The sequence below is a fragment of the Anomaloglossus baeobatrachus genome, chromosome 11 (assembly GCF_048569485.1).
Source record: "Anomaloglossus baeobatrachus isolate aAnoBae1 chromosome 11, aAnoBae1.hap1, whole genome shotgun sequence".
NCBI classification, from domain to species: Eukaryota; Metazoa; Chordata; class Amphibia; order Anura; family Aromobatidae; genus Anomaloglossus; species Anomaloglossus baeobatrachus.
In genome coordinates, this window is record NC_134363.1 from 61,755,244 (window position 1) to 61,781,399 (window position 26,156).

Below are 26,156 nucleotides of genomic sequence, written 5' to 3' on the forward strand. Positions count from 1 at the left end.
AGAAAATTGCACACAAAAAAAATCAAAAATTTTTGCACAATTATTTGGTAACTTTTCAGTTTTAGGCTGTGACCGCACTTTGCGTTTCCACCTGCGTTCCAGCTGCTTTTTAGGTCCGTTTTGAACTGCAGCGTTTTCATGCCAAAAGGCATGCGTTTTGCTTTTCCACAATAGTCTATGGAAAATGTAGATTTCTAGACCGCACTTTGCGTTTTAAAACGCTGCGTTTAATTTGCATAATTTGTGGCAAAAATCATGCTTTCATAGAAGCAGCATGTCAATTGTTTTTGCCATTTCTGCAGCGTTTTGCTAACACTGAAGTCAATGAGAAGTTTAAAAAAGCAACAAACATCAAAATTTCAGCGTTTTACCTGCTAAAAAGCAGGTGTATAAACAAGGCGTTTTTTACTTCAAAAACTTGCTTTTCTGACATTAAAATAATGGATTAATATGTCCCTTTACACACACACACAGTCTGACAATGAAATTATTTAAAATTTTAATTTTATTGCTATTTTAGCAATAAATATTATAAAACCGCTATAATTTCATGAAATATAACGATTATTAAATATTTCAAAAATTTGTTTTGCTTTTTTTTTCTTTTTTTCATTCTGTTTGACTATTTTTAAACTTTATTTAGCAGTGTCTTGATGTTCAAAACGCAAGGGGATAAGCATGTAAAAAGCGCTGAAAACGCATCTAAAACGCGGTAAATACGCATGCGTTTTTAGCGCTAAATTTCTGGAAAAGGCAACTTTGGCTAAATCAATTAAGGCAAAAACGTGTGTTTAGAACTGCAAGTAGCACAACGCAAAGTGCGGTCATAGCCTTACGGCAGAAAATTGGTGATATCTGCTTGCTGAATTGGGGCCATAGTGTTTCCGTATAACGCATAATATCATGTGATTGAACATTTTTATGAAACTGTCTGCATTTGCTGTAGTTTCTATATGTAATAATGAGTGTATCCTTTATAGGGACCTGTCAGGAGCTGTGACCCCCAGTACCTGTTGGATTATTTTTCTTCTGTGAGCAGTGTCACTTTGGCTGCTTAAGCTGCTTTCACACATCCGGCTTGAGCTCTGCGGCTCAATCCGGCTGTGCAAGCTATGGAACTGATGCGGTGAAAACACCGCATCCTTTGCATAAGTTTTTCCCATGCGGCCCGTCCGTTTTTTGCCGCTTGCGGCATGCTACTGAGCATGCGCAGTGGCAAAAACCGCATGCGGCGTCCGGATGCGGTGTTTGCCACATCCGGACGCCATAGGTGTGCATTGAAAAATGCGCCGCATCGGCCGAATGCGGCGCAATGCGGGTTTTTTTTTTTGCCGCACGAAAAACCGTGCCAGGCAACGTTCCATCCGGCCGCCGCATCGGCTAAATCTGCCGCATGCGGCAAAAACAGGACCGAACACAAGGCCATGCGGCAAAATGCGGCACTAATTAAAGTCTATGCAGAAAAAACGCAACCGGCAGCAAAAAAAACCAAACGGTTGCGATTTTCCTGCAAAGTGCCGGATTGTGCCGCATTGCAGAAACCGGAGGTGTGAAAGCAGCCTTAGCTTTCTTGGCTTCACTCAGGAGAGATGAGACGTGCCATAAAGTGAGACACATTCTAATGTCCCATCTTAGTGAAACGGAGAAATGAAGGGTAGAGAGGCCCTGACTAAACCTCTATTGATGTCACAAATCCCCAATTGGTCACCGCTTCTGACATGTCTCTATGAAATGTAACTTGTTAGGGTATCAACTACCAGAAAGAGTTCCTGTTGCTTTGGAAGATTCAGATCACACTTCATGAGTTCTCAATGAGGTGTTTTTAATTTTTGGCTGGTGCGGCGTCATCCAGAAGAACTGTACTCTCAAATGTATACGGTCATTGAATAGAGACCTTCTCTGGAGAAGCCAATCGGGCCACTGCCTGATGGACTTGACTGATGTCTCCTCCAATGTATTGACTGCGCAGATGACTGTCAGGCCAGTACACCTCCCTTCACTGCACATGCACAAGACATGGCTTGTCATTGCATATGTAATCAGAAGAATATAAATAAAGACAGGTGTGAACCTGGCAGCCTGTCTTCTTCAGGGTGCGGCCTCCTCCCTGTGACTATATACAGGCTTGGAAGTTGGTCATTAATTCTGCATGTTGCTGAACCTGCCAGAAAGCAAAAGAACTACGTTTTGGAGCCATTAGAGTTGACCGAAATAATCTGCTGTACACATAGCAGTTTCAGAATTCCGAGCTATGTATAACCCCACCCTCCCTACCAATTAGCAGCTTTCTATGCACACTGTAAACTACAAGAAAGCTGCCAATCAGTAGTGTGGGTGGGGTTACACTGATTAGCTGGACCGCCTGGCACGAGACGCCTTGTCCTATATTGATAATCTTCTGATGCTAAAACACTAATTGTACTGAAACTACAGCAAGCTGCTTGGCAAGTGTCACATCACTGGAAACAGGGTCTGTGCCACTGCATAATGCTGCTTTTAGATTAAATGGCTAAAACCTGTTGACATATTCCTTTTTAATGCACTCTAAAGGTCTAGACTGATGATTTAGATGTCCCTTTAATGTAGTCCGAAGGTCTAATCTGATGTTTTAGGTGAGATATTCCAAAGAAATACTGATAAGGAATTTAGATTGTGAGCACCAATGGGGACAGTGATCATAATCTTTGTAAAGCACTGCAGAATATTTTGGTGCTACATAAGCAAAGTATTAGAATAATGATATTGTGATGTACATGTGGTATTATAAATTTTGCAAATGTCAACTGGTACGTTGCAGCAGCCATTAGGATGGCGGGTATATGTCTCCATGAATATTTTGCACTCTTTTTTTTTTTTTTTAAAGGAGCTAGCAATGATTGTTTTATTTTTTTCCCTCTCCCTTTTTTAGCAATCGTGCAGTGTGTAATGTGTACTCTCCGTTTGCTGCGTTATGCCGTATTCAGCGGCGCTCTGGCTCCAAATGATTGTATATGTTCCCCTGTCTTCTTGTGGGTTGGAGGTCTCATTTAAATTGTCATGTCAGAGACTCATGACAAGGCGAGAGTTCATGGTTTTAATTCTTGGAGTACGCTAAGAAAGTAACAGCCGCTTCACCATGTAAAAGACAATGTGCAATCTAGCCGGGCAAAATTGTGGTCATGTAGCGGAAGCACCACAAAATGTATGGCAAAAACGCCAGTGCCGTCGCTTCATTAAACAGACTGCAGGCTGTTTTTGAAGGCTGTGGTGTTTTTGTTTTTATTTTTTTTTTTTTGTTTTTGCTGACCGTCATGTGAGGGCTTGTTTTTTGCAGAATGAGTTGTTTTTTATTAGTACCATCTTGGGCCACATAATATTTTTTGATTGCTTTTTATTCTGCTTTTTGTGAGACAGCATTAAGAAGAAACATAAAATCAGATTTTTTTTTATTTATGCTGTTTACTGTGTTGTAAAAATAAGACAGCTTTTATTTTACGGGTCAGTACGATTACAGCGATACCACATTTTATACAGGTTTTTGTTTTGCCACTTTTACACCATAAAAATTGTTTTATTGAGAAAAATTTGTTTTTGAATTGCGGTATTCTGAGCTATAATTTTTTTATTTTTTGGACTGATTGAGCTCTATTGTGGCTTTTTTTTTTTTTTTTTTTTTTTGACAAGGTAACTTTTTCATAGGTACCATATTTATTTTTGATTGCATTTTATTCCACTTTTTTTTGTCATCTTTATAATTAAAAAGACAGGGTTTTTATGGTGTTAACTGAAGGGGTTAACTAGTGATTGTTTTATAGATCGGTTTCTTACGGATGCGGTGAAAACAAATCTTTTATTGTGGGTTTTTTAAAAAATGTTTTTACAGAAATATACGTTTATTGAGAAATTTTCTTTCACATTTCTAAAAAAAATTTTTTTTGTACTATTTATTTTTTTTCAGTCTCTATTTGAGATGGGGATTACTGGTATAATGTATTCCAATGCTCCAGCGTATACTGTGAGCTTTAGGCCGAAGTCACACTTGCGAGTGACTGGCATCGCATCGCCTGGCATGCCCTGCCGCTCTCCAGACAGAAGCGTCTGAGCTTCATAGCAATACATGCAGCTAACCTGCTCCTGTCCAGAGGGCGGCAGGCCGTGGTGGGTGATGCCATATTCATTCAAGTCACTCACAAGTGTGACTCTGGTCTCACACTTACAGAAGCACCTGGGATCATGCCACTGGTGTGATCCCAGACGCTTTCCATAGTTTGGTGACCAGGTGGTCGTCATGATGACCTCAGGTCATCATGGCAATGATCAGACCCTTGGGAATGCATCGCGGTGGCCACGATTTGGAAGGGAGAAGGAGCGCAATCCCTCACCCAGACTCCTAAATGCTGTAATCAATATTGATGCGGCATTTAGGGGGTCAAACAGCCAGGAATGACACAGGGACTGTCCCTGGCTGAGAGGGCTGGGCCTTGGCTGTCACGTAAGCAGAGTCCCCAGCGGCGATTGTGGGGGGACAGCTCCTGCGCTTGCACGATCGCCATGATGTACAGGGTACGTCCAAGGTCAGGAAGGGGTTAAACCTTTGCATGCACTTGGCATCTTAAAGACGACTTGTGGGATTTTTTGCTCCTTTTTAGACCATTTTTACTCTGTCACTGAGTATTTGTAAAATTTGGCCTATTTTTGACCTAATGAAGCGTAGGATACACCAAATTGATTCAGAGGTATCCGTTGCCGCCCACCGGGGTCAAAAAATGCCCCCCAGTCGCTCCCTACTGGCCTAGTTTTGTTTTTTTTTGCACATGTGCTTACAGGACCTCTACCCTTCAGATATTCAAATGTCTTTTTTGGGAAATGTGGGACCTCATTTTTCTATACATTTTTTTTTTCTTATTTTAGGAAAATGTACATTTATTTTCTTGGTCTTTACTTACAAACAGCATCTGGTAATGAGGTAACTGCTAATTACAAGTTACTATTAATTTCTATTATTTCATGTAACGTCCCACAGCAAGGGAGGAGCACCCAGAGCTGAGGAGAAAAGAATGGACAGTTCCCCAGGCAACGGCGTACCACGTACCACGCGCTCTACGCCACGCCGTAAGTGGGAGGAGCCGTCCGCCTCACTGACACAAATTTACACCAATGGAAACGTAAAGAGTTTTTGATTGACACATTAGGCAGCCTAATAGAATAAACAGGTCAGAAGCTATGCGCCAATGAAAAGCGCGGATTATCTGTGGTAGGCAGGGCTCATAGTAAGAAAAGAGAAAAGGCGGAGGATACACAGAAGGGCGGAAGCGGGAGAGGGAATTACGGTGGGAACACTGCAGCGGACACACCGGCTCGGTAAGGCGGGCTAATTGCGTGCGGGGGGCGAGCTGTGCACTCCCGGGCGGCGGAGCGCTCTGTACACGCCGCTGGGTCAGGTCGGGATAAAAGCCCGCCTTGCAAAGCATTCTGGGAGCGGAAACATGAGCTGCCGGGCACGGCCATGAAGGGGGTTTCCTGCAGGGATCTACCAGAGCGGGATCCCGGCCGCGCTGCACAGGAGCACGCGGCCCGGCATGCTGGGACTTGTAGTCCCAAATGTGCCGTCAGCCGAGCTCACTGAGCACAATAGGAGAAGCTAGTGAGCACGCTATTGCTCCCTGCTATCTGCCCCGACGTGGCTGATGGAGGGGGCAGGATCCGCCATGTCCTGCCATCACCACCCGCTCACATCTACAGCCACTGATGTGTGGACGGTCACTGGGGGCAATGTCCGGGGGAAATGTAGAGGGCTAATGTTGGAAGGAAGCAAATTCTCGGGGGGAGGATGTCCCCAGGGGGAGGCCAGCTTTGGCAGGAGTCCTCTGGGCATGAGGGTCGAGGGTCTCCTTTTGGGTTGGGGGAAAAATGTCTGGGATGGTAGCGAATATGTCCGTGGAGGTGGGTGAACGGGGGAGGGGTTGAGTAGCTCGGGGGACGGGACGGCGACAATGTGATTAGCACAGGACCAAATGTTATGGGGGGAGACCGGGGACAGGAGCTATATGTGCATGAATGTCTGGGGGTGGGAGAACAGTGTAACTGTTTTGGGGGGGGTGAATGTCTGGGGGGGGTGTGAATAGGGGACAAATGTATGGGGGGTGGAATGAGTGAATGTCCAGTGGAGGAGTTACATGTATGGCAGAGTGGGTTAATGTCTGGGAGGAGGCCACCATGAATGTTGGGGGGTGCATGTGTCCATTCTCACTTCTTGGGGTTGCATCTGCATGGCAGGCACTCCATGCATATGGAACTGCGGTCAGACCTGTTCCTCCTATAGGTCCAGAGGATGTGTGTCCGTCCCCCCCCCCCTCCAGCCATGAAGTTGATAGCTTTTTTTCACTAGATCACCCCTTAACCCTCTGGGCAACCGCAATTTTCAAAACAAGTCGCGACCAAAAACATCTGCACAACTTTCGTCGCTGCGCAATTCTCATCGCTTATGTCGTACATAGAAGTCTATGGCCAGAGCCAGGTTTGAGCAGTGTCAGAAGATTGAGCTTTTCTGACTGGTCTGGATATGATGTGACCTCACAATCCATGATCGGTGACATTTCTTGGCCTAAGGCTGTGTTCACACACTGCATTTTTTTTACCTGCGTTTTTAGTGCGCTTTTGCTGCAGAAATTTCTTGAGAAATTCTTGTAACCTTTCTGCAGACATTCCCCAGCCAAACCTATGGCAAAAAAAATTAGCTGTGCGCACACTGCGTTTTTTTCTTAAGAAAATTCTTTCAGGAGATTTTCTTAAGAAAAAGAATGAGCATGTCACTTCTTTTCTGCAGCTAACTGCGTTAGTTACCATAGATAATGGCACAATAACGCAGGGAGCAACCAGCGGTAAAAAGGCACCGAAAACGCACCAAATCGCGGTAAAAACACAGGTGCGTTTTTTAACAGGTGCGCTAATCCTTCACTCAAGAAATTTTCTTAAGAAAAATCCTTTTTCTAGTGTGCACATAGCCTTAAGGTGGTGTCACACACAGCAACGACAACGACGTCGCTGCCAAGTCACCATTTTCTGTGACGTAGCAGCGACGTCCCGTCGCTGTGTGTGACATCCAGCAACGACCTGGTCCCTGCTGTGAGGTCGCCGGTCGTTGCTGAATGTCCTGCTTCATTTTTTTGGACGTTGCTCTCCCGCTGTGAAGCACACATCGCTGTGTGTGACAGCGACAGAGCGACGAACTGAAGCGAGCAGGCTTCTGGCAGCTTGCGGTAAGCTGTAACCACGGTAAACATCGGGTAACCAAGAAGACATTTCCTTGGTTGCCCGATATTTACCTTCGTTACCAGCGTCCGCCGCTCACTGTCAGTGCCTGCTCCCTGCATACGTAGCTGGAGTACACATCGGGTAATTAACACGATGTGTACTCTGGCTAGGAGTGCAAGGAGCCAGCACTGGCAGCGAGAGAGCAGCGGACGCTAGTAACTAAGGTAAATATCGGGTAACCAAGAGAAGTGCTTTCCTTGGTTACCCGATAGTTACCTTAGTTACGCTTCCACGCGTCGCTGGGGGCTGGTCGCTGGTGAGATCTGCCTGTTTGACAGCTCACCAGCGACCATGTAACGACGCAGCAGCGATCCTGATAAGGTCAGATCGCTGGTCGTCATCGCTGCTGCGTCGCTATGTGTGACACCACCTTAAGGCTATGTGCCCACAGGAGAAAGTAACTGCCGATTTTTTTATTTTTTTTTTTTAATTTTTTTGCTGTGGAAATCGTGCGGATTTTCTGAATTTTCCAGATAAATCCGCGGGTGTACAGACATTCCCCATGTTATCCTATGGGATTTGGGGAGTGCTGTATCAATGCTGCGGTATGTGCAGCTGCGGAAAATGCTGTGGATTTCCCGCAGCTGCACGTAACTGCATGTCAATTATACCTGCGGAAATATCTGCGGCATTCCTGCCTTTTCACTATGGAGATACAGGGCGGGAATTCCGCACGGTTTCTGCAGGTTTACCGCAACAATTCCGCAGAAATACCGCAGCAATGGAAAGCTGCGGATTCCGGGGAGTTGCTGCGTGAGCCTGCGGAAAAGTCGTTCTTCCGTGGTCACATGGCCTAAAGGGATCCAGTCTGCAGATTCGGGGCTGCTACACACTATAAAATATTTTGTGGCCACGTTGCAATCATAAATACCCCTAAAAATACTTTCTGGCCACAGTGCAATTTAGGAGTCACTGGAAATCTTTTGGTGTCGCGAAGCAAACGACGTGCCCTGGTGTAGAGAGAATCTGCCGTCCGAGACCTAGGGATAGATAGATATAGATATCTCCTCTTAACATTGACTGGTACGTACATTTTTAGAAAAAAAACCTGCAACAGGTGCACATTCCCGGAGGACAGCCACACAGGGACAGTAACATTCTTCACAAGTCCACCATAATAAAACAAAAACAAACCATGAACTGCTTTTGCAGCAGATGTCAAAACAGATTTCAGCCTATTACATTGATTGGGGGGGTGAAAACCGCAGCAGAAATTGACACATTGTAAGGGTATGTGCGTACTAGGCGTTTTTTTCACGCTGCGTTTTTGTCTCAAAAATCGCACCCGCGGCTAAAAACGCGACAAACGCATGCGTTTTTACCGCGATTTGGTGCGTTTTTTGCTGCGTTTTTGCTTACTGCGTTTTTAATCAGTGCACAATGCCATTAAAGATTGTTGATGGAAAAAAAAAAAGTCTGATGTCATTTCCTTCTTCAAAATGTTCATTGTATGCAGGAGAGCAGACAGCTGCAGAACTAGTGTATGTAGGAGAGAAGACAGCAGCTGCAGAACTACAAGGCTCAGCATCCTCCATCCAGGACTGTATGCAGGAGTTTTTGCCCAAAAAGAAAAAAAAAAAACGACATGGGCGTCGCTATATTTTTGTATGCTAGCCAGGTACAGCAGGGAAGCCTTTTCTTATTTTTTTTTTTTTTTTTTTTTTTTATTTCATGAATTTCAAGAAATAATAAAAAAAAAAAATGACATAGGCTTCGCCCAATTTTTGAGTCCAGCCAGGTACAACTAAGCAGCTGGGGATTGGAATCCGCAGTGCAGAGTGCCCATGCTTTCTGGGCACCCCCACTGCGAATTGCAGTCCGCAGCCACCCCAGAAAATGGCGCTTTCATAGAAGCGCCATCTTCTGGCGCTGTATCCAACTCTTCCAGCTGCCCTGATGCCGGGTGGCTAGCTGGGTAATAATGGAGTTAGGGATAGCTGTATATTATCAGCTAGCCCTAAGCCCGAAATTCATGGTGTCACGCCAATATTAGACATGGCCACCATGAATTTCTAGTAATGATAAAAAAAAAAACCACAACACAAAAATATTTTTATTAGAAATAAAACACAACACAATTAGTGACTCCATCTTTATTGAAATAAAAAAAAAACCCTCCGCAGTAATCCTGGGTCAAGGGTCCCGTGCCGTCCAATCCGGATCCAATATCATCTGATCGGTTTGCTGGAAGGCAAAGCGATCAGATGATGTGTCAGGTTAAAGGACGTGAATCACATCACACATGAGCTGATTGTATAATCGGCTTTTATACAATCAGCTGATGCATCGGTGCAAAAAAAAAAAAAAAATAAATACTCACGTCTGTGCTGATTACCGGCAGCTCCTGCAGCGATCGGATGAGAGTCTGATCCTGTCCCATCGCTGCAGGAGCTGCCGGTAATCAGCTGATGAAGTCCCCTGACGGCAGGATCAGCTGATAGCCGGCCGGGCGCGAAAAAGCCGGCGACACCGCGAGAATTACGATCAGCTGATGCGTCGGGTGACTGCATCAGGTGATCCACCGCCAGGTCCTGCAAGCTTCGTACATGCCCCGGGGAGACTGCACACAGCCAAAGCGGCGGTACCGGGAGGAGATGGGAGTGGGCATGGCACCGGGACCCTGCAGACAGGTGAGTATATATGTTTTTTTTTTTTTCTACTGTTCACTTTTGTTTTCGCCGCTGCCTCCACCTCCCGCCCAGACATGGCGCCGCACGGAGCTGACATGGCACCGGGCGGGTTGTGGAAGCAGCGGTGACTGTACCGGGAGGATTCACGCTTCTGTATTTACCAACAGAAGGAATCCTCTTCCTGTACACGTCACTGTAGTGCCCACCCCTTGCGTTTATAGCTGCGTTTTTAGTCATAGAAACGCAGCTATATGCGTTTTTCATTGCGTTGTTGAACATCTCATTGAACTCAATGGGTGAAAAACGCAGTGAAAAACGCAGAAATAATTGACATGCTGCATTTTTGTGGTCACCACAAAAACGCAGCTACAAAAAAACGCTGTGTGCGGACAGCACTTCTGAAAACCCATAGACATTGCTGGGGAAGCAATGTCACTGCGTTTTCAGCACAAAAACGCGGTAAAAAAACGCAGCAAAAACGCCTAGTGCGCACAAGGCCTTAATGATCTGTCCGGTGATTCATTCTGAAAACGTGAACCACAGACAACGGGATCCTCCATTGTGGCATTTTAGGAAAACTCTACTTAAAAAAAAAAAAAAGAGGGGGGATGGGCAGCTTTTCCACGTGGGCGCTCGGGTGTCCATCAGTGTTCGGCTAAGTGCAGGCAGCCGTATGATTCTAATCTGAGACATTTGTCAGATCTCAGAATTCGGATACGGTCATGTTCACCTAGTGGTTACTATCCGATGCCCCGTATTACAGGTCTGCCATTTAATTATGGAGGTATGTGCGGCGAGGCGCCCAGACGCTGAATCTGCTGCTATAATTACGGACCCAGCCACAGATTAGATCTACTGGATACCGGGAGAACTTGGCTCAGCACTGGGGGTAGATTAAGTCTTGTGGAGATTTCTGCTTCGTGGAGAAGAACTGATGGGGAGCAAAAAAAGTGTAAATAGTCGCTCCATAAAGCTGTTGGGTGTGGTAATTAAAATCCACAACATGCGCTTCCAGCCTTGATTGTCAGTCACTCCGGTCTGGTTACATGGGTGTGTTGGAGGATTGGATAATTATTTCTATTTTTGCAGCAGACACTCGTGGATCCCAGCGGATGAAGTATAAGAATTCCTCAGGGGAGGCTTTGCTTTTTACGAGGGCCAATCTTAGTAGAACGCCTCCCCCTTCGCGTATGTACTGCGGCCTCATTCATGTGTGCAGAAATGTATCTAGACCTTGATGAGCATTATCATTGCTTTATCAAACGATTCTGCAATGTTCAATGACCGGCAATCTGTAACGGATCATGCAATGCGTACAATCCGCCATCGATCCAGCTCGAGTGCTGTTTACACAGGTCGATGTTTTCTCCCAAGGATTCACAAGTCAGCAGTCACTTGTAGTCCACAAACCTGGACATCCCCCTTTTAAGCCTTATATATTAATAAATAGAAAAATAATAATGCTGCACCACACGCTGGTCTTTTGTGTGACTGTTTGCCTATTGTTCAGTTATTCCTGTAGGGAGTAAATTCAGCATCAGATGTAATTATGTATATTTAACCCATTATGAGCTGCATCTGACGGAATACAATGTGGGTCCTGGATGTAATGAAAACCCCAGAGACTCTTAATCCCAAATCACCATCTTATAAAAACAAAAGAATGAACATATGTATGTTTTGTCAAAACGGAGCTGGAAAAGCAGGACCGAGTCTGATGGAAAGGGAAAATTATACAAATTTTTGTTTGTACATTTATCAATTTCTGCATTTTCTTTAGAAGTTGATTTGCATTTCTGCCTAATAACGTCTTTTCTTCTATTCCCTCCAGATTTTTACAGCATGATCCAAAGCTCAACAATATCATGGGTTCTAACAGATTGACTGCAAGGGAGCTCTGCGAAAATGACGACTTGGCCACGAGCTTGGTGCTCGATCCGTACTTGGGCATCAGAACGCACAAAATGAACGTGAGGTGCGGTACCCGCTCTGCAGGTTTAGATTTGTATCCACCCTACTGCCGGCAGATATATTGCCATTTTCTGTGCCTTTTGTGGGCAATGTAAAATGAAAAAATATAGTCGCCTGATTTGATATTTTTAGACTTGGTGACCGGTCACCAGGATTTTCCCCAATACCCTCAGCCACCACCAGTGAGTTGTTTTTTTTTTTTTATTATACAGCATTCTAGAACACTATACAGTGTGTCCACCCATATCCTGTCCACCGCCATTAACTTGAGAACGGCGGCAGCTATAGGCATAGAAGGGGTGTCTAGGTATAGTGAAGTATTCATGCGCTATGCAATGAAACCACCTATAGCGCCACCTGGTGTAAAACAACGGATTTAGCATTTTTATCTTGAAAACGGAACGAGATAGAGAAAAGAAAAAAAAGTGAATTACAAAATTGTAGGGCATCATCAATTCAATACGAATTGACACTTTATAAGAGCCGCATACAAGCTCTTGTATACAAAATACACTGTTATTGTACTCACCAGGGGGGCGGTCGGGTCCGATGGGTGTTGCCGGTCTTGGTCTGGCGCCTCCAAGTTTCCTCCCATTGCTGTCCTCCTTCCCAACTCCGTGTGGATGGTGCGTCCTATGTCATCCACACAGTGCACTCCATTGTGCTCCTGCGCAAGCGCTCATTGATCTGCCCAGCTAAAGACAATGCAAAGTACTGTAATGCTCACGGAAAGGTTATAAACCTCCCGTGCATGCGCACGGTCCCTGCTGAGGACAGATCAAAATGTGCCTGTGCAGGACTGCAATGGCGGCCTCTGTGTGGATGACTTGGAACATGTCTTCTACAGGCAGCAATGAAAAAGGATGGCGATGGAAGAAAGGAGGCGCCAGACCGAGACCAGCGATGTCAATCAGACCCAAGCATCCCTAGGTGAGTATAATAAAGGTCTTATATACTTTGCGGCCTGGGCAGTTATATGCAGTATTCTAGAATGCTGTATGTAAGAGCTCACTGGTGGTGGCCGCAGCCTTTAAGGGAAAATCCTGGTGACAGGTTCCCTTTAAAAAAAAAACATAAACCCTTTAACCTTTTTAGAGAAAAATTCCTAATGACCTCTCTACCATGACAGATCATTATGTGAGCTAACTAGCCAGTACTCTAGACTGACACATTGAAGCAAACTGCCAGAGACTTGTGCAGCGTCTGCTCATGCATGTTGCTCGCAAACCACTGTTCAGCATGTGTAATAATAATATTTATTCATTTATATAACGCTATTAATTCCACAGCGCTTTACATACATGGACAATACTGTCCCCATAGGGACTCTAGATTGTGAGCCCCAATCTGTACGTTTTTGGAGTGTGGGAGGAAACCGGAGAACCTGCAGGAAACCCACGCAAACACGGGGAGAACATACAAACTCCTTGCAGATGTTGTCCTTGGTGGGATTAGAACGCAGGACCCCAGCGCTGCAAGGCTGCAGTGCTAACCACTGAGCCGCCATACAGTGCTAACCACTGAGCCACCATGTATACTTATATTTACCTCTCCATAGAACAGGGCTAGGATCTATGTGAATTTACAGTTTCTGAATATTACTACAAGTTTACTTGCTGCCTCACATGCTTATTTTATTTTTTTTGCAGTCCTTTGCCTTCCATAAGACGACAGCATCACTTGCGGGAGGCGCTGCATACATTCCTAAAGAACAGAGATCTGCATGCTGCGTTCCGATCCCTTGTAACTGGGGCTAACCATTACCTCAAATTTCAGAGTCCGCAGCAGGAAGCCATGCTAAAGATACATGTAAGTGTTGTGCCCGCTTTCTGGTATGGGGTCGGATGAATCTGTATTTACCTTTTTTCTTTGTTGGTATTGCTTCTAGATATTCCAATACCTGCAAATGTTCCTACCAGAGAGTGGCTTTATGATCCTTCCTTGCAATCGGTACTCCTTGGAAAAAAATGGAGCCAAAGTTGTTGCCACAAGAGCATGGTATGTAATTTGTGAATTCATAATTGACTCTTTGCAGTGCATTAAAATTGTTGCATGGTCACCTTCAACCCTCCTAGGAAACCGAGGTGACTGACTGTATGATCAAGCGCCATTGCTCCTCTCCCACTTTTGGATGTAGTGTTGTCTTATTTGGGGAGATGATTGTGCTCCGTGCCCTGCAGATGCACTCTGTGTGTTTATAGTCAGCGCCTGTGCTAACAGCAGCGACTGGAGCGCGTTTAGACTGCTGCAGAATGAACCGTCCACATGACACTGAAGTATAACTTTCTTCATCGTTCCTTATGGGAGACCCAGACCATGGGTGTATAGCTTCTGCCTCCGGAGGACACACAAAGTACTACACTAAAAGTGTAGCTCCTCCCTCCGAGCATATACACTCCCCGGATGACAAATCCAACCAGTTCAATGCTTTGTGTTCAGGGGGTCACACACACACATGCATCCTCTGATTTTTTATTTTTGATTTCAAAGATTTGGAAGAAAAGCGGGTCCAATCTGGACTCCCGGCATGTCCCTTCTCACCCCACTGTGTCGGCGGTGCTGTTAAGGTTGATTTTACAAGGCTGGAGCCTTCACATGCCGCGCTCCTTCACCATCCCCTGAGGCTCTGGCTTGAAGTGGGAGCCATCACGGTTCTCACTGCTTTGCAGGAGACCGGTCTCCATCCGCAGCCCTGTTCAGGATCCTGTCGGACGGAGCGCTCACCTCCCAGGGACCTGGCACCTGCGTCTCACAAGCTAAGTACTGAGACGTTATTACCACAGACAGTGGTCTTTCCAGGGGTCCCTTGTACTTTATATTTTGGGGAGAGTGTGTTATGACTGTGTTAACATTTCCGGCCGGTTCTCCAGTTTTCACTAGAGAACCGCGCCGATGGTGCCTGCACGCTGGCCGCATGTTTAAATCTAGGCCCCGGCTTCGCCTGAGGCCTAGTTGCGATTTCACTGCCCCTGCATGTCAGTCATGCAGAGGGACAGTGCGGCTCCGTCCAGCGGCTGTTCAGCACAGGGAACGGACACTCCTCACTGAGGAAAGATTCCCTCCCCTGTATACCTAATTTGTCCTCCGGATCCAGCTCTCAGAGTAGGCCCCGCCCCCTCTCCTCGCTCCGGCCCCATTTTCTTTGTCGCTCCTAATTGGGAGACCCAGACAATTGGGGTGTATAGCTACTGCCTCCGGAGGCCACACAAAGCACTACACTTAAAAGTGTAAAGCCCCTCCCCTTCTGCCTATACACCCCCGTGGGATCACGGGCTCCTCAGTTTTCATGCTTTGTGCGAAGGAGGTCAGACATCCACGCATAGCTCCATTGTTTAGTCAGCAGCAGCTGCTGACTATGTCGGATGGAAGAAAAGAGGGCCCATACTAGGGCCCCCAGCATGCTCCCTTCTCACCCCACTTTTGTCGGCGGTGTTTGTTAAGGTTGAGGTACCCATTGCGGGTACGGAGGCTGGAGCCCACATGCTGCTTCCTTCCCCATCCCCCTTAGGGCTCTGGGTGAAGTGGGATTTTACCGGTCTCCAGGCACTGAGACCGTGCTCCATCCACAGCCCCTGGGGATTCTGCTGGATATGGAGCTGAGTATCGTCAGGGACAGGGCCCTGCTACGTCAAGGTACTCTGTGTCCCCGTACAGACCGCGCGCAGACACACTGCAGCATTGCTGGGTGTGTTAGTGCGCCGGGGACAACAGCGCTGCGCGCTTGTGCCATTACTAGCTACAGCTCTGCTGAGTGAGTCAATGTATTGGGAACTGCCGCGCCGGCCGCTGCTGTCAGTTCACGCTGCGGCGCGGCTGGGACTTGTGGTGCGCCGGGGACTTCCGCGCTGGCCGTGCATATATGACGGCCGCGCTTATTACTCGAGTCCCCGGCTTTTGCGGCCTAGTTTCGTTTCGTTCCCGCCCCCAGGCCTGCCAGTCAGGGGAAGGGCGGGACGCTGTACAGAACGTCAGCGCCGAGGGCTGGAGTCTACTTTACAGACTCCAGCCCTCACACTGGGCACAGTGGGACGCCAGTTTCCCGCACTTTGTCTGAGGCACGCCCACGGTCCGCCCCTCTTCACAGAACGCCGGCAGCCATTCCTGTGTGCAGTCTGAGCTGGAGAGGGGAGACAAGTTCTGGGAGACCCAGACACGGGATTCTGGCGACCACACACCCGCGTTTGAGCGGGCGGTAAGCGGCACCTCTGGTGCTGACCCCACTAGTGCTGAAGTGTACATTTGTATTTTTATGCTTACATGCTATACATTGCACTGTACGGTCGCTGGTGATTTTTGGCTATATACCCTCCTAGATTGCTCAGAGGAGACAACAGCATGTCATCCGCAAAAAGCAAGGGTGCCAAGGCACAGGCTTTCTATGCTGCTTGTACCGCATGTGAGGCTACTCTACCGGCAGGTTCCACTGACCCCCATTGTGTGCAGTGCTCGGCCCCTGTGGCACTTGCTCGGCCGGGGCCTCTGCTAGAGGTGACCCAGGGAGATCCACCTGTGAATACTGTCCAGGTGACGGGGACAGAGTTTGCAGCTTTCGCTGATAGATTGTCTGTGACTATGACTAGAATTCTAGAAACGTTGCAGTCTAGACCAGTAACTCAGACCATGGGCACTGTTCAATCATTGCCCCCTGGTCCCCCTCTGTTGGAACTGCCCCGGGCTCCGGGGGTGTCCCATGCATCCCAGTGTGACGGTTCGGACACGGACGACAGTCCCAGATGGCCTAAGCGAGCTCGCTATGAGCGGCCCTCGACTTCATCACACTGGTCAGGGTCCCAGCAGGAGGACTCTCTGTATGATGAGGCGGAGGTAGCTGATCAGGATTCTGATCCTGAGAACGCTCTCAATTTGGATACACCAGATGGTGACGCCATAGTGAATGATCTTATAGCGTCCATCAATAGAATGTTGGATATTTCTCCCCCAGCTCCTCCAGTGGAGGAGTCAGCTTCACAGCAGGAGAAATTCCATTTCAGGTATCCCAAGCGTAAATTAAGTACTTTTCTGGACCACTCTGACTTTAGAGAGGCAGTCCAGAAACACCACGCTTATCCAGATAAGCGTTTCTCCAAACGGCTTAAGGATACACGTTATCCCTTTCCCCCTGACGTGGTCAAGGGCTGGACCCAGTGTCCCAAGGTGGATCCTCCAATCTCCAGGCTTGCGGCTAGATCCATAGTTGCAGTGGAAGATGGGGCTGCACTTAAAGATGCCACTGACAGACAGATGGAGCTCTGGTTGAAATCCATCTATGAAGCTATCGGCGCGTCGTTTGCTCCAGCATTCGCAGCCGTATGGGCACTCCAAGCTATTTCAGCTGGTCTTACACAGATTGACACGGTCACACGTACATCTGTTCCGCAGGTGGCATCCTTAACCTCTCAAATGTCTGCATTTGCGTCTTACGCGATTAATGCTGTCCTGGACTCTACGAGCCGTACGGCAGTGGCGTCCGCCAACTCCGTGGTTTTACGCAGAGCCTTGTGGTTAAGGGAATGGAAGGCAGATTCTGCTTCCAAAAAGTGCTTAACCAGTTTGCCATTTTCTGGTGACCGACTGTTTTGGTGAGCGTTTGGATGAAATCATTAAACAGTCCAAGGGTAAGGATTCATCCTTACCTCAGCCCAGACAAAACAAACCCCAACAGAGGAGGGGACAGTCGGGGTTTCGGTCCTTTCGAGGCTCGGGCAGGTCCCAATTCTCCTCGTCCAAAAGGACTCAAAAGGATCAGAGGAGCTCAGATTCTTGGCGGGCTCAGTCACGCCCAAAAAAGACAGCCGGAAGACCCGCTACCAAGGCGGCTTCCTCATGACTTTCGGCCTCCTCTCTCCGCATCCTCGGTCGGTGGCAGGCTCTCCCGCTTTGGCGACATTTGGCTGCCACAGGTCAAAGACCGTTGGGTGAGAGACATTCTGTCTCACGGGTACAGGATAGAGTTCAGTTCTCGTCCTCCAACTCGATTCTTCAGAACTTCTCCACCTCCCGACCGAGCCGATGCTCTTCTGCAAGCGGTGTGCACTCTAAAGGCAGAAGGAGTGGGGAACCCTGTTCCTCTTCAGGAGCAAGGTCACGGTTTTTACTCCAATTTGTTTGTGGTGCCAAAAAAGGACGGGTCTTTCCGTCCCGTTCTGGATCTAAAACTGCTCAACAAGCACGTGAAAACCAGGCGGTTCCGGATGGAATCCCTCCGCTCCGTCATCGCCTCAATGTCCCAAGGAGATTTCCTAGCATCAATAGACATCAAGGATGCTTATCTCCACGTGCCGATTGCTCCAGAGCACCAGCGTTTTCTACGCTTCGTTATAGGAGACGAACACCTTCAGTTCGTAGCTCTGCCTTTCGGGCTGGCGACAGCCCCACGGGTCTTCACCAAGGTCATGGCAGCAGTAGTAGCAGTCCTGCACTCTCAAGGTCACTCTGTGATCCCGTATTTGGACGATCTACTTGTCAAGGCACCCTCTCAAGAGGCATGCCAACACAGCCTGAACGTTGCGCTGGAGACTCTCCAGAGTTTCGGGTGGATCATCAACTTTTCAAAGTCAAATCTGACCCCGACCCAATCGCTAACATACCTTGGCATGGAGTTTCATACTCTCTCAGCGATAGTGAAGCTTCCGCTGGACAAACAGCGTTCACTACAGACAGGGGTGCAATCTCTCCTTCAAGGCCAGTCACACCCCTTGAGACGCCTCATGCACTTCCTAGGGAAGATGGTAGCAACAATGGAGGCAGTCCCTTTCGCGCAGTTTCATCTGCGTCCACTACAATGGGACATTCTCCGCCAATGGGACGGGAAGTCGACGTCCCTCGACAGGAACGTCTCCCTTTCTCAGGCGGCCAAGGAATCTCTTCGGTGGTGGCTTCTTCCCACCTCATTGTCAAAAGGAAAGTCCTTTCTACCCCCATCCTGGGCGGTGGTTACGACAGACGCGAGTCTTTCAGGGTGGGGAGCAGTTTTTCTCCACCACAGGGCTCAAGGTACGTGGACTCAGCAAGAGTCCACCCTTCAGATCAATGTTCTGGAAATCAGAGCAGTGTATCTTGCCCTACAAGCCTTCCAGCAGTGGCTGGAAGGCAAGCAGATCCGAATTCAGTCGGACAACTCCACAGCGGTGGCATACATCAACCACCAAGGAGGAACACGCAGTCGGCAAGCCTTCCAGGAAGTCCGGCGGATTCTGACGTGGGTGGAAGACATGGCATCCACCATATCCGCAGTTCACATCCCAGGCGTGGAAAACTGGGAAGCAGACTTCCTCAGTCGCCAGGGTATGGACGCAGGGGAATGGTCTCTTCATCCGGACGTGTTTCAGGAGATCTGTCGCCGCTGGGGGATGCCGGACGTCGACCTAATGGCGTCCCGGCACAACAACAAGGTCCCGGCTTTCATGGCACGGTCTCACGATCACCGAGCTCTGGCGGCGGACGCCTTAGTTCAAGATTGGTCGCAGTTCCGGCTACCTTATGTGTTCCCACCTCTGGCACTGTTGCCCAGAGTGCTGCGCAAGATCAGGTCCGACTGCCGCCGCGCCATCCTCGTCGCTCCAGACTGGCCGAGGAGGTCGTGGTACCCGGATCTGTGGCACCTCACGGTAGGCCAACCGTGGGCACTACCAGACCGACCAGACTTGTTGTCCCAAGGGCCGTTTTTCCATCGGAATTCTGCGGCCCTGAACCTGACTGTGTGGCCATTGAGTCCTGGATCCTAGCGTCTTCAGGATTATCTCAAGAGGTCATTGCCACCATGAGACAGGCTAGAAAACCATCCTCCGCCAAGATCTACCACAGGACGTGGAAGATATTCTTATCTTGGTGCTCTGCTCAGGGAGTTTCTCCCTGGCCATTTGCATTGCCTACTCTTCTTTCCTTCCTGCAATCCGGTTTGGAAAAAGGTTTGTCGCTAGGCTCCCTTAAAGGACAAGTCTCAGCGCTATCTGTATTTTTTCAGAAACGCCTAGCACGACTTCCTCAGGTACGCACGTTCCTGCAAGGGGTTTGTCATATCGTCCCTCCTTACAAGCGGCCGTTAGAGCCCTGGGATCTGAACAGGGTTCTAATTGCTCTCCAGAAGCCGCCTTTCGAGCCTATGAGGGATGTTTCCCTTTCTCGCCTTTCACAGAAAGTGGCTTTTCTAGTAGCGGTCACGTCTCTTCGGAGAGTGTCCGAGCTAGCAGCGCTGTCATGCAAATCTCCCTTCCTGGTGTTTCACCAGGACAAGGTGGTTCTGCGCCCGATTCCGGAGTTTCTCCCTAAGGTGGTATCCCCCTTTCATCTCAATCAGGATATCGTCTTACCTTCTTTGTGTCCTCATCCAGTTCATCAATGTGAAAAGGATTTGCATTTGTTGGATCTGGTGAGAGCACTCAGAATCTACATTTCCCGCACGGCGCCTCTGCGCCGCTCGGATGCACTCTTTGTCCTTGTCGCTGGTCAGCGTAAAGGGTCGCAAGCTTCCAAATCCACCCTGGCTCGGTGGATCAAGGAACCAATTCTTGAAGCCTACCGTTCTGCTGGGATTCCGGTTCCCTCAGGGCTGAAGGCCCATTCTACCAGAGCCGTGGGTGCGTCCTGGGCATTACGGCACCAGGCTACGGCTCAGCAGGTGCCAGGCGGCTACCTGGTCGAGTCTGCACACTTTTACCAAGCATTATCAGGTGCATACCTACGCTTCGGCGGACGCCAGCCTAGGTAGACAAGTCCTTCAGGCGGCGGTTGCCCACCTGTAGGAAAGGGCTGTTTTTACGGCCCTATCACGAGGTGTTATTTTACCCACCCAGGGACTGCTTTTGGACGTCCCAATTGTCTGGGTCTCCCAATTAGGAGCGACAAAGAAGAAGGGAATTTTGTTTACTTACCGTAAATTCCTTTTCTTCTAGCTCCAATTGGGAGACCCAGCACCCGCCCTGTTTTCTTAGGGATTTTTGTTTTTTCGGGTACACATGTTGTTCATGTTGAATGGTTTCAGTTCTCCGATGTTTCTTCGGATCGAATTTGTTTTTAAACCAGTTATTGGCTTTCCTCCTTCTTGCTCTTGCACTAAAACTGAGGAGCCCGTGATCCCACGGGGGGTGTATAGGCAGAAGGGGAGGGGCTTTACACTTTTAAGTGTAGTGCTTTGTGTGGCCTCCGGAGGCAGTAGCTATACACCCAATTGTCTGGGTCTCCCAATTGGAGCTAGAAGAAAAGGAATTTACGGTAAGTAAACAAAATTCCCTTCTTCTCGGCGTTCTCAATGTCTGCATAACACATTGTGACAAATGGGGGCCTTGGGCTGGGGGATCTGGAGGGCACAGAGATGTCCCTATGTTAAACGGTCTGGGAACCCACAACCTCCGGTTGTGCAGCTGCTTATATACTCTGTTTATATACTCTGCTGGGGGTCATTCTGGACAGGAGCCCCCACTTCTGCAGCATGTCTCACATCAGAGCAAGGCTGTTCTTATTATGCACTGCATGTAGATCTGTCTGTACCGAGCACATAACCACATTGTGATGCTTGCTCTAACATAGTGGTGCCTCAGCCTGGAAGCTCATCAGTGGTCCCTCCAGCTGCTCCGGCTCCGGTGGCTGATCCCCCGGTTTGGGCAGAATCCCTCTCTCCAGGGGACAGCTTTCCCGGACACTGCTGAGCATGCATCAGCCCCCTTCTCAGGGCGCTTCTGCTGCTACGGCTCGCTCAGCAAAGCTCACAGAGGATTCTTCATCTGGTCTCAGTCCCCGTCCTCCTAAAATGGAGTCGCAGGGTCCCCTTTCCTTCCTCGTCCCGCAGCTCTGATTCACGAGCCGACTCGCAGGACGAGGAGGATGCCTTTACTAGGGGCTCGGACGGATCTGTCCGAAGGTGACGCAGATGCTAATGATTTGATTGCGTCCATTATATTTGTACTGGACCTCAATCCGCCTGTATCAGGGGTGCATTCCCTTCTGGCAGAAAGGCATCAGTATACCTTAAGAGAACAAGGAGTGTGTTCCTTAACCACTCCAGTTTTCAGGCCACTGTGACCAAGCCCAGAGCCTGTCCTGACAGACGCTTCCCAAAGCGTGGTTCTGATGACTGTTTCCCCCTTCCACCAGTGGTTGTCAAGGAGTGGGCTTATTCACCAAGGGTGGACCCTCCGGTGTCTAGACTTTCAGCCCGGACAGTTGTATCAGTGGCTGACAGCACCTCTCTAAGGATCCCACTGTCCGCCAGGTTGTCCTTCTGGCCAAATCTATATATGAGGCGGTGGGGGCCTCGTGCTCCCCATCTTTTGCAGCAGTGTGGGCTCTCAAAGCCATCTCTGCTTCTCTGGAGGAGATGCATTCCCTCACCAGGGACTTTATGCCCGAAATGGTTGCCTTAACTTCCAGGCTTCAGTCTTTTCATCCTATGCCATGTCTGCCATGCTGGAGACTGTCACCGCACTGCGGTGGCCTCGGCTACTTCCCTCGCTATCCACAGGCTCCTGTGGCTTCGAGAGTGGAAGGCAGATGCTTCTTAAGAAGTTCCTTGCTGGGCTCCCTTTTGCTGGGACCAGTCTATTCGGTGAACATCTGGATGAAATTATTAAGGACGTTTTTTGGCAGGAAGAGTACTTCCATGCCACAAACCCAGGAAACCTGTCCAGGGCAGGAACCAGTCGAGGTTTCGTTCCTTTCGTTCCTCTAACTGGTCGTCCTCTAAGCCCTCGGCCTCGTCCACTAACTCAGCCAAGGTCCGTAATCCAACTGGCGCATGAAGCCGCGTCCTCAGAAGTCCGCAGGAGCTGCTGCCACCAAGGCAGCCTCCTCTTGATTATCTGGCCGCGCCAGTAACGTCCTTGGTCGGTGGCAGGCTCTCCCTCTTGGGCGACGTGTGGTTTCAACACGTCTTCGATCAGTGGGTGTGGGTTACCATCTCCCACGGCTACAGAATAGAATTCTATCCAGCCCGCCAAACAGATTTTCTTCGGCGCTCCATTGGGAGACCCAGACGATTGGGTGTATAGCACTGCCTCCGGAGGCCACACAAAGCATTACACTAAAAAGTGTAAGGCCCCTCCCCTTCTGGCTATACACCCCCAGTGGGATCACTGGCTCACCAGTTTTCTGCTTTGTGCGAAGGAGGTCAGACATCCACGCATAGCTCCACTGTTTAGTCAGCAGTAGCTGCTGACTCTATCGGATGGAAGAAAAGAGAGCCCATATAGGGCCCCCAGCATGCTCCCTTCTCACCCCACTTGCGGTTTGTAAGGTTGAGGTACCCATTGCGGGTACGGAGGCTGGAGCCCACATGCTGCTTTCCTTCCCCATCCCCCTGAGGGGCTCTGTGGAAGTGGGATCTTACCGGCCCCCAAACCCTGAGGCCGAGCTCCATCCACAGACCCAGAGACCCTGCTGGAGGAGCTGAGTACAGTCAGGGACAAGGCCCTGCAACGTTCAGGTACTCTGTGTCCCCGCACAGACAGGCCACGCACACTCCAGGCTTGCTGGGTGTGCTAGTGCGCCGGGGGCACTAGCGCTGCGCGCTCGGGTTAGAGTCACTGCAGCTTAGCTGAGTGAGTTTGTGTCGGGAACTACCGCGCCAGCCGCTGCTGGAGCTGCGGCGCGGCTGAGACTTGTGGTGCGCCGGGGACTGTCGCGCTGCCGCGCTTTTACGACGGCAGCGCTTATAAATCTAGTCCCCGGCTTTTGCGGCCTAGTTACGTTTCGTTCCCGCCCCCAACCCTGCCAGTCAGGGAAGGGGCGAGACGCTGTACAATGATCAGCGCCGAGGGCTGGAGTCTTATTTACATACTCCAGCCCTCTCACTGGGCACAGGGGGACGCCAGTTTCCCGCTCTTGTCTGGGGCACGCCCACGGCCCGCCCCTCTTCACAGGACGCCGGCAGCCATTTCTGCAGGCAATCTAAGCTGGAGAACGGACACAGGCTCTGGGAGACCCAGCAAAGGGATTCTGGCGACCACTTACCCGCCTATGCGGGCGGTAAGCAGCACCTTGGTGCTGACCCCACTATTGCCACAGTGTTTTTTTGTGTACTTTATCCTTGTACTTATATTTGCAAGACCATACACAGACAGACGCCAGCATTGCTGGGCGTGTTAGTGCGCCGAGGACAACAGCGCTGCGCGCTTGGACTATACTCACTGCAGCTTAGCTGAGTGAGTTTATCTGTGGGAAACTGCCGCGCTGGAGGCTGCGGCGCGGCTGAGACTTGTGGCTGTACGGTCGCTTCTTGGCGATATACCCCTAGATAGCTCTGAGGAGACAACAGCATGTCGTCAGCATAGAGCAAGGGGGCCAAGGCACAGGCTTTCTATGCTGTCTGTACCGCACGTGAGGCTGTTTTACCGGCAGGTTCCACTAACCCCTAATGGGTAGAGTCTCTGCTAGTGGTGGCCCAGAGAGGGCCACCTGTGAAACTGTCCAGAGGACAGAGTTTGCAGTTTTTTTGCTGATAAAATGTCTTGGACTATGAACAAAATTCTAGCAACTTTGCAGTCCAGGGCGGTGACTCAGACCATGGGCATTGTTGAATCAAGGCTCCCCGGTCTCCCTCAGTTGGAACTAATCCGTGCTCCAAGGGGGTCCCATACATCCCAGACTGAAGGCTCTGACACGGACGACAGTCCCAGACAGCCTAAGCGAGCTCGCTGGGAGAGACCCTCGACTTCACACACTGGTCAGGGTCTCAGCGAGAGGATTCTCTGTATGATGAGGTAGCTGGTCAGGTTTCTGATCCTGAGACCGCTTTCATTCTGGATGCTCCTAATGGGACGCCATGGTGAATGATCTCATAGCGCCCATCAATACACTGGGGGATATTTCTCCCTCAGCCCCTCCAGTGGAGGAGGCAGCTTCAGCAGGAGAAATTCCATTTCAGGTATCCCAAGCGTAAATTCAGTACTTTTTGGGCCTCTCTGACTCAGAGGAGCAGTCCAAAAACACTACGCTTATCCAGACAAGCTTTTCTCCGCCGCACCATCCTCCATAGTTGCAGTGGAAGATGGGACTTGACTTAAAGATGCCATTGACAGACAGATGGACCTCTGGTTGAAATCTGTCTGTGAAGCTATCTGCGTGTCGTTTGCTCCGGCATTCGCAGCCGTATGGGCACTCCAAGCTATTTCAGCTGGTCTTGCGCAGATAGACACTGTCACACGTACATCTGTGCCGCAGGTGGCGTCCTTAACCTCGCATGCATTGCGACTTACGCTATTCATGCTGTCCTGGCTCTACGAGCCGTACGCCGGTGGCGTACGCCAACTCCGTGGTTTTGCGCAGACCCTTGGGGTTAAGGGAATGGAAGGCAGCTCCTGCTTCCAAAAAGGGCTTAACCAGTTTGCCATTATCTGGTGACAGACTGTTGGCTGAGCGATTGGATGAAATCATTAAACAGGCCAAGGATAAGGATTCTTCCTTACACCAGCCCAGATCAAACAAAACCCAAGGAAGGACAGTCGACGTTCGGTCCTTTCCAGGCTCGGGCTGGTCCCAATTTTCCTAGTCCAAAAGGACTCAAAAGGCTCAGAGGGGCTCAGACTCCTGGCGGGCTCAATCACGCCCAAAGAAGGCAGCCGGAGGAACCGCTACCAAGGCGGTTTCCTCATGACTTTCAGCCCTCTCTCTCCGCATCCGCGGTCGGTGGCAGACTCTCCCGCTTTGGCGGCATTTAGCTGCCACAGGTCAAAGACCGGTGGGTGAGAGACATTTTGTCTCACGTGTACAGGATAGAGTTCTGTTCTCGTCCTCCGGCTCGATTCTTCAGACTTTCCCACCTCTCGACCGAGCCGATGCTCTTCTGCAGGCAGAAGGAGTGATAATCCCTGTTCCTCTTCAGGAACAAGGTCACGGTTTTTACTCCAATCTGGTTGTGGTGCCAAAAAAGGACGGCTCTTCCGTTCCGTTCTAGACCTAAAACTGCTCAAAAAGCAGTGTAAACCAGGCGGTTCCGGATGGAATCCCTCCGCTCCGTCATTGCCTCAAGGTCTCAAGGAGATCAGGATGCTTATCTCCACGTGCCGATTGCTCCAGAGTACCAGCGTTTGCTGCGATTCGTTATAGAAGACGAGCATCTTCAGTTCGTAGACCTGCCCTTAGGTCTGGCGACAGCCCCACGGGTTTTCACCAAGGTCACGGCAGCAGTGGTAGCAGTCCTGCACTCTCAGGGTCACTCTGTGATCCCTTACTTGGACGATCTACTTCTCAAGGCACCCTCTCAAGAGGCATGCCAACACGGCCTGAACGTTGCGCTGGAGACTCTCCAGAGTTTCGGGTGGATCATCAACT

The 26,156-nt window shown here is 49.4% G+C and overlaps 1 protein-coding gene across 1 annotated transcript in view; it reads left to right on the forward strand.

Annotated features, from left to right (window-relative positions):
- Window positions 1-5,259: 5,259 nt before the first annotated feature.
- The window catches only part of KMT5C (lysine methyltransferase 5C), an 84,132-nt gene continuing 63,235 nt past the window's right edge, over window positions 5,260-26,156 (forward strand). The window contains exons 1-4 of the mRNA XM_075328949.1: window positions 5,260-5,340; window positions 11,755-11,898; window positions 13,544-13,703; window positions 13,783-13,892. Coding sequence (XP_075185064.1) covers window positions 11,789-11,898; window positions 13,544-13,703; window positions 13,783-13,892 — 380 coding nt within the window. The 5' untranslated portion in view covers window positions 5,260-5,340; window positions 11,755-11,788. The remainder of the gene's footprint in view (window positions 5,341-11,754; window positions 11,899-13,543; window positions 13,704-13,782; window positions 13,893-26,156) is intronic.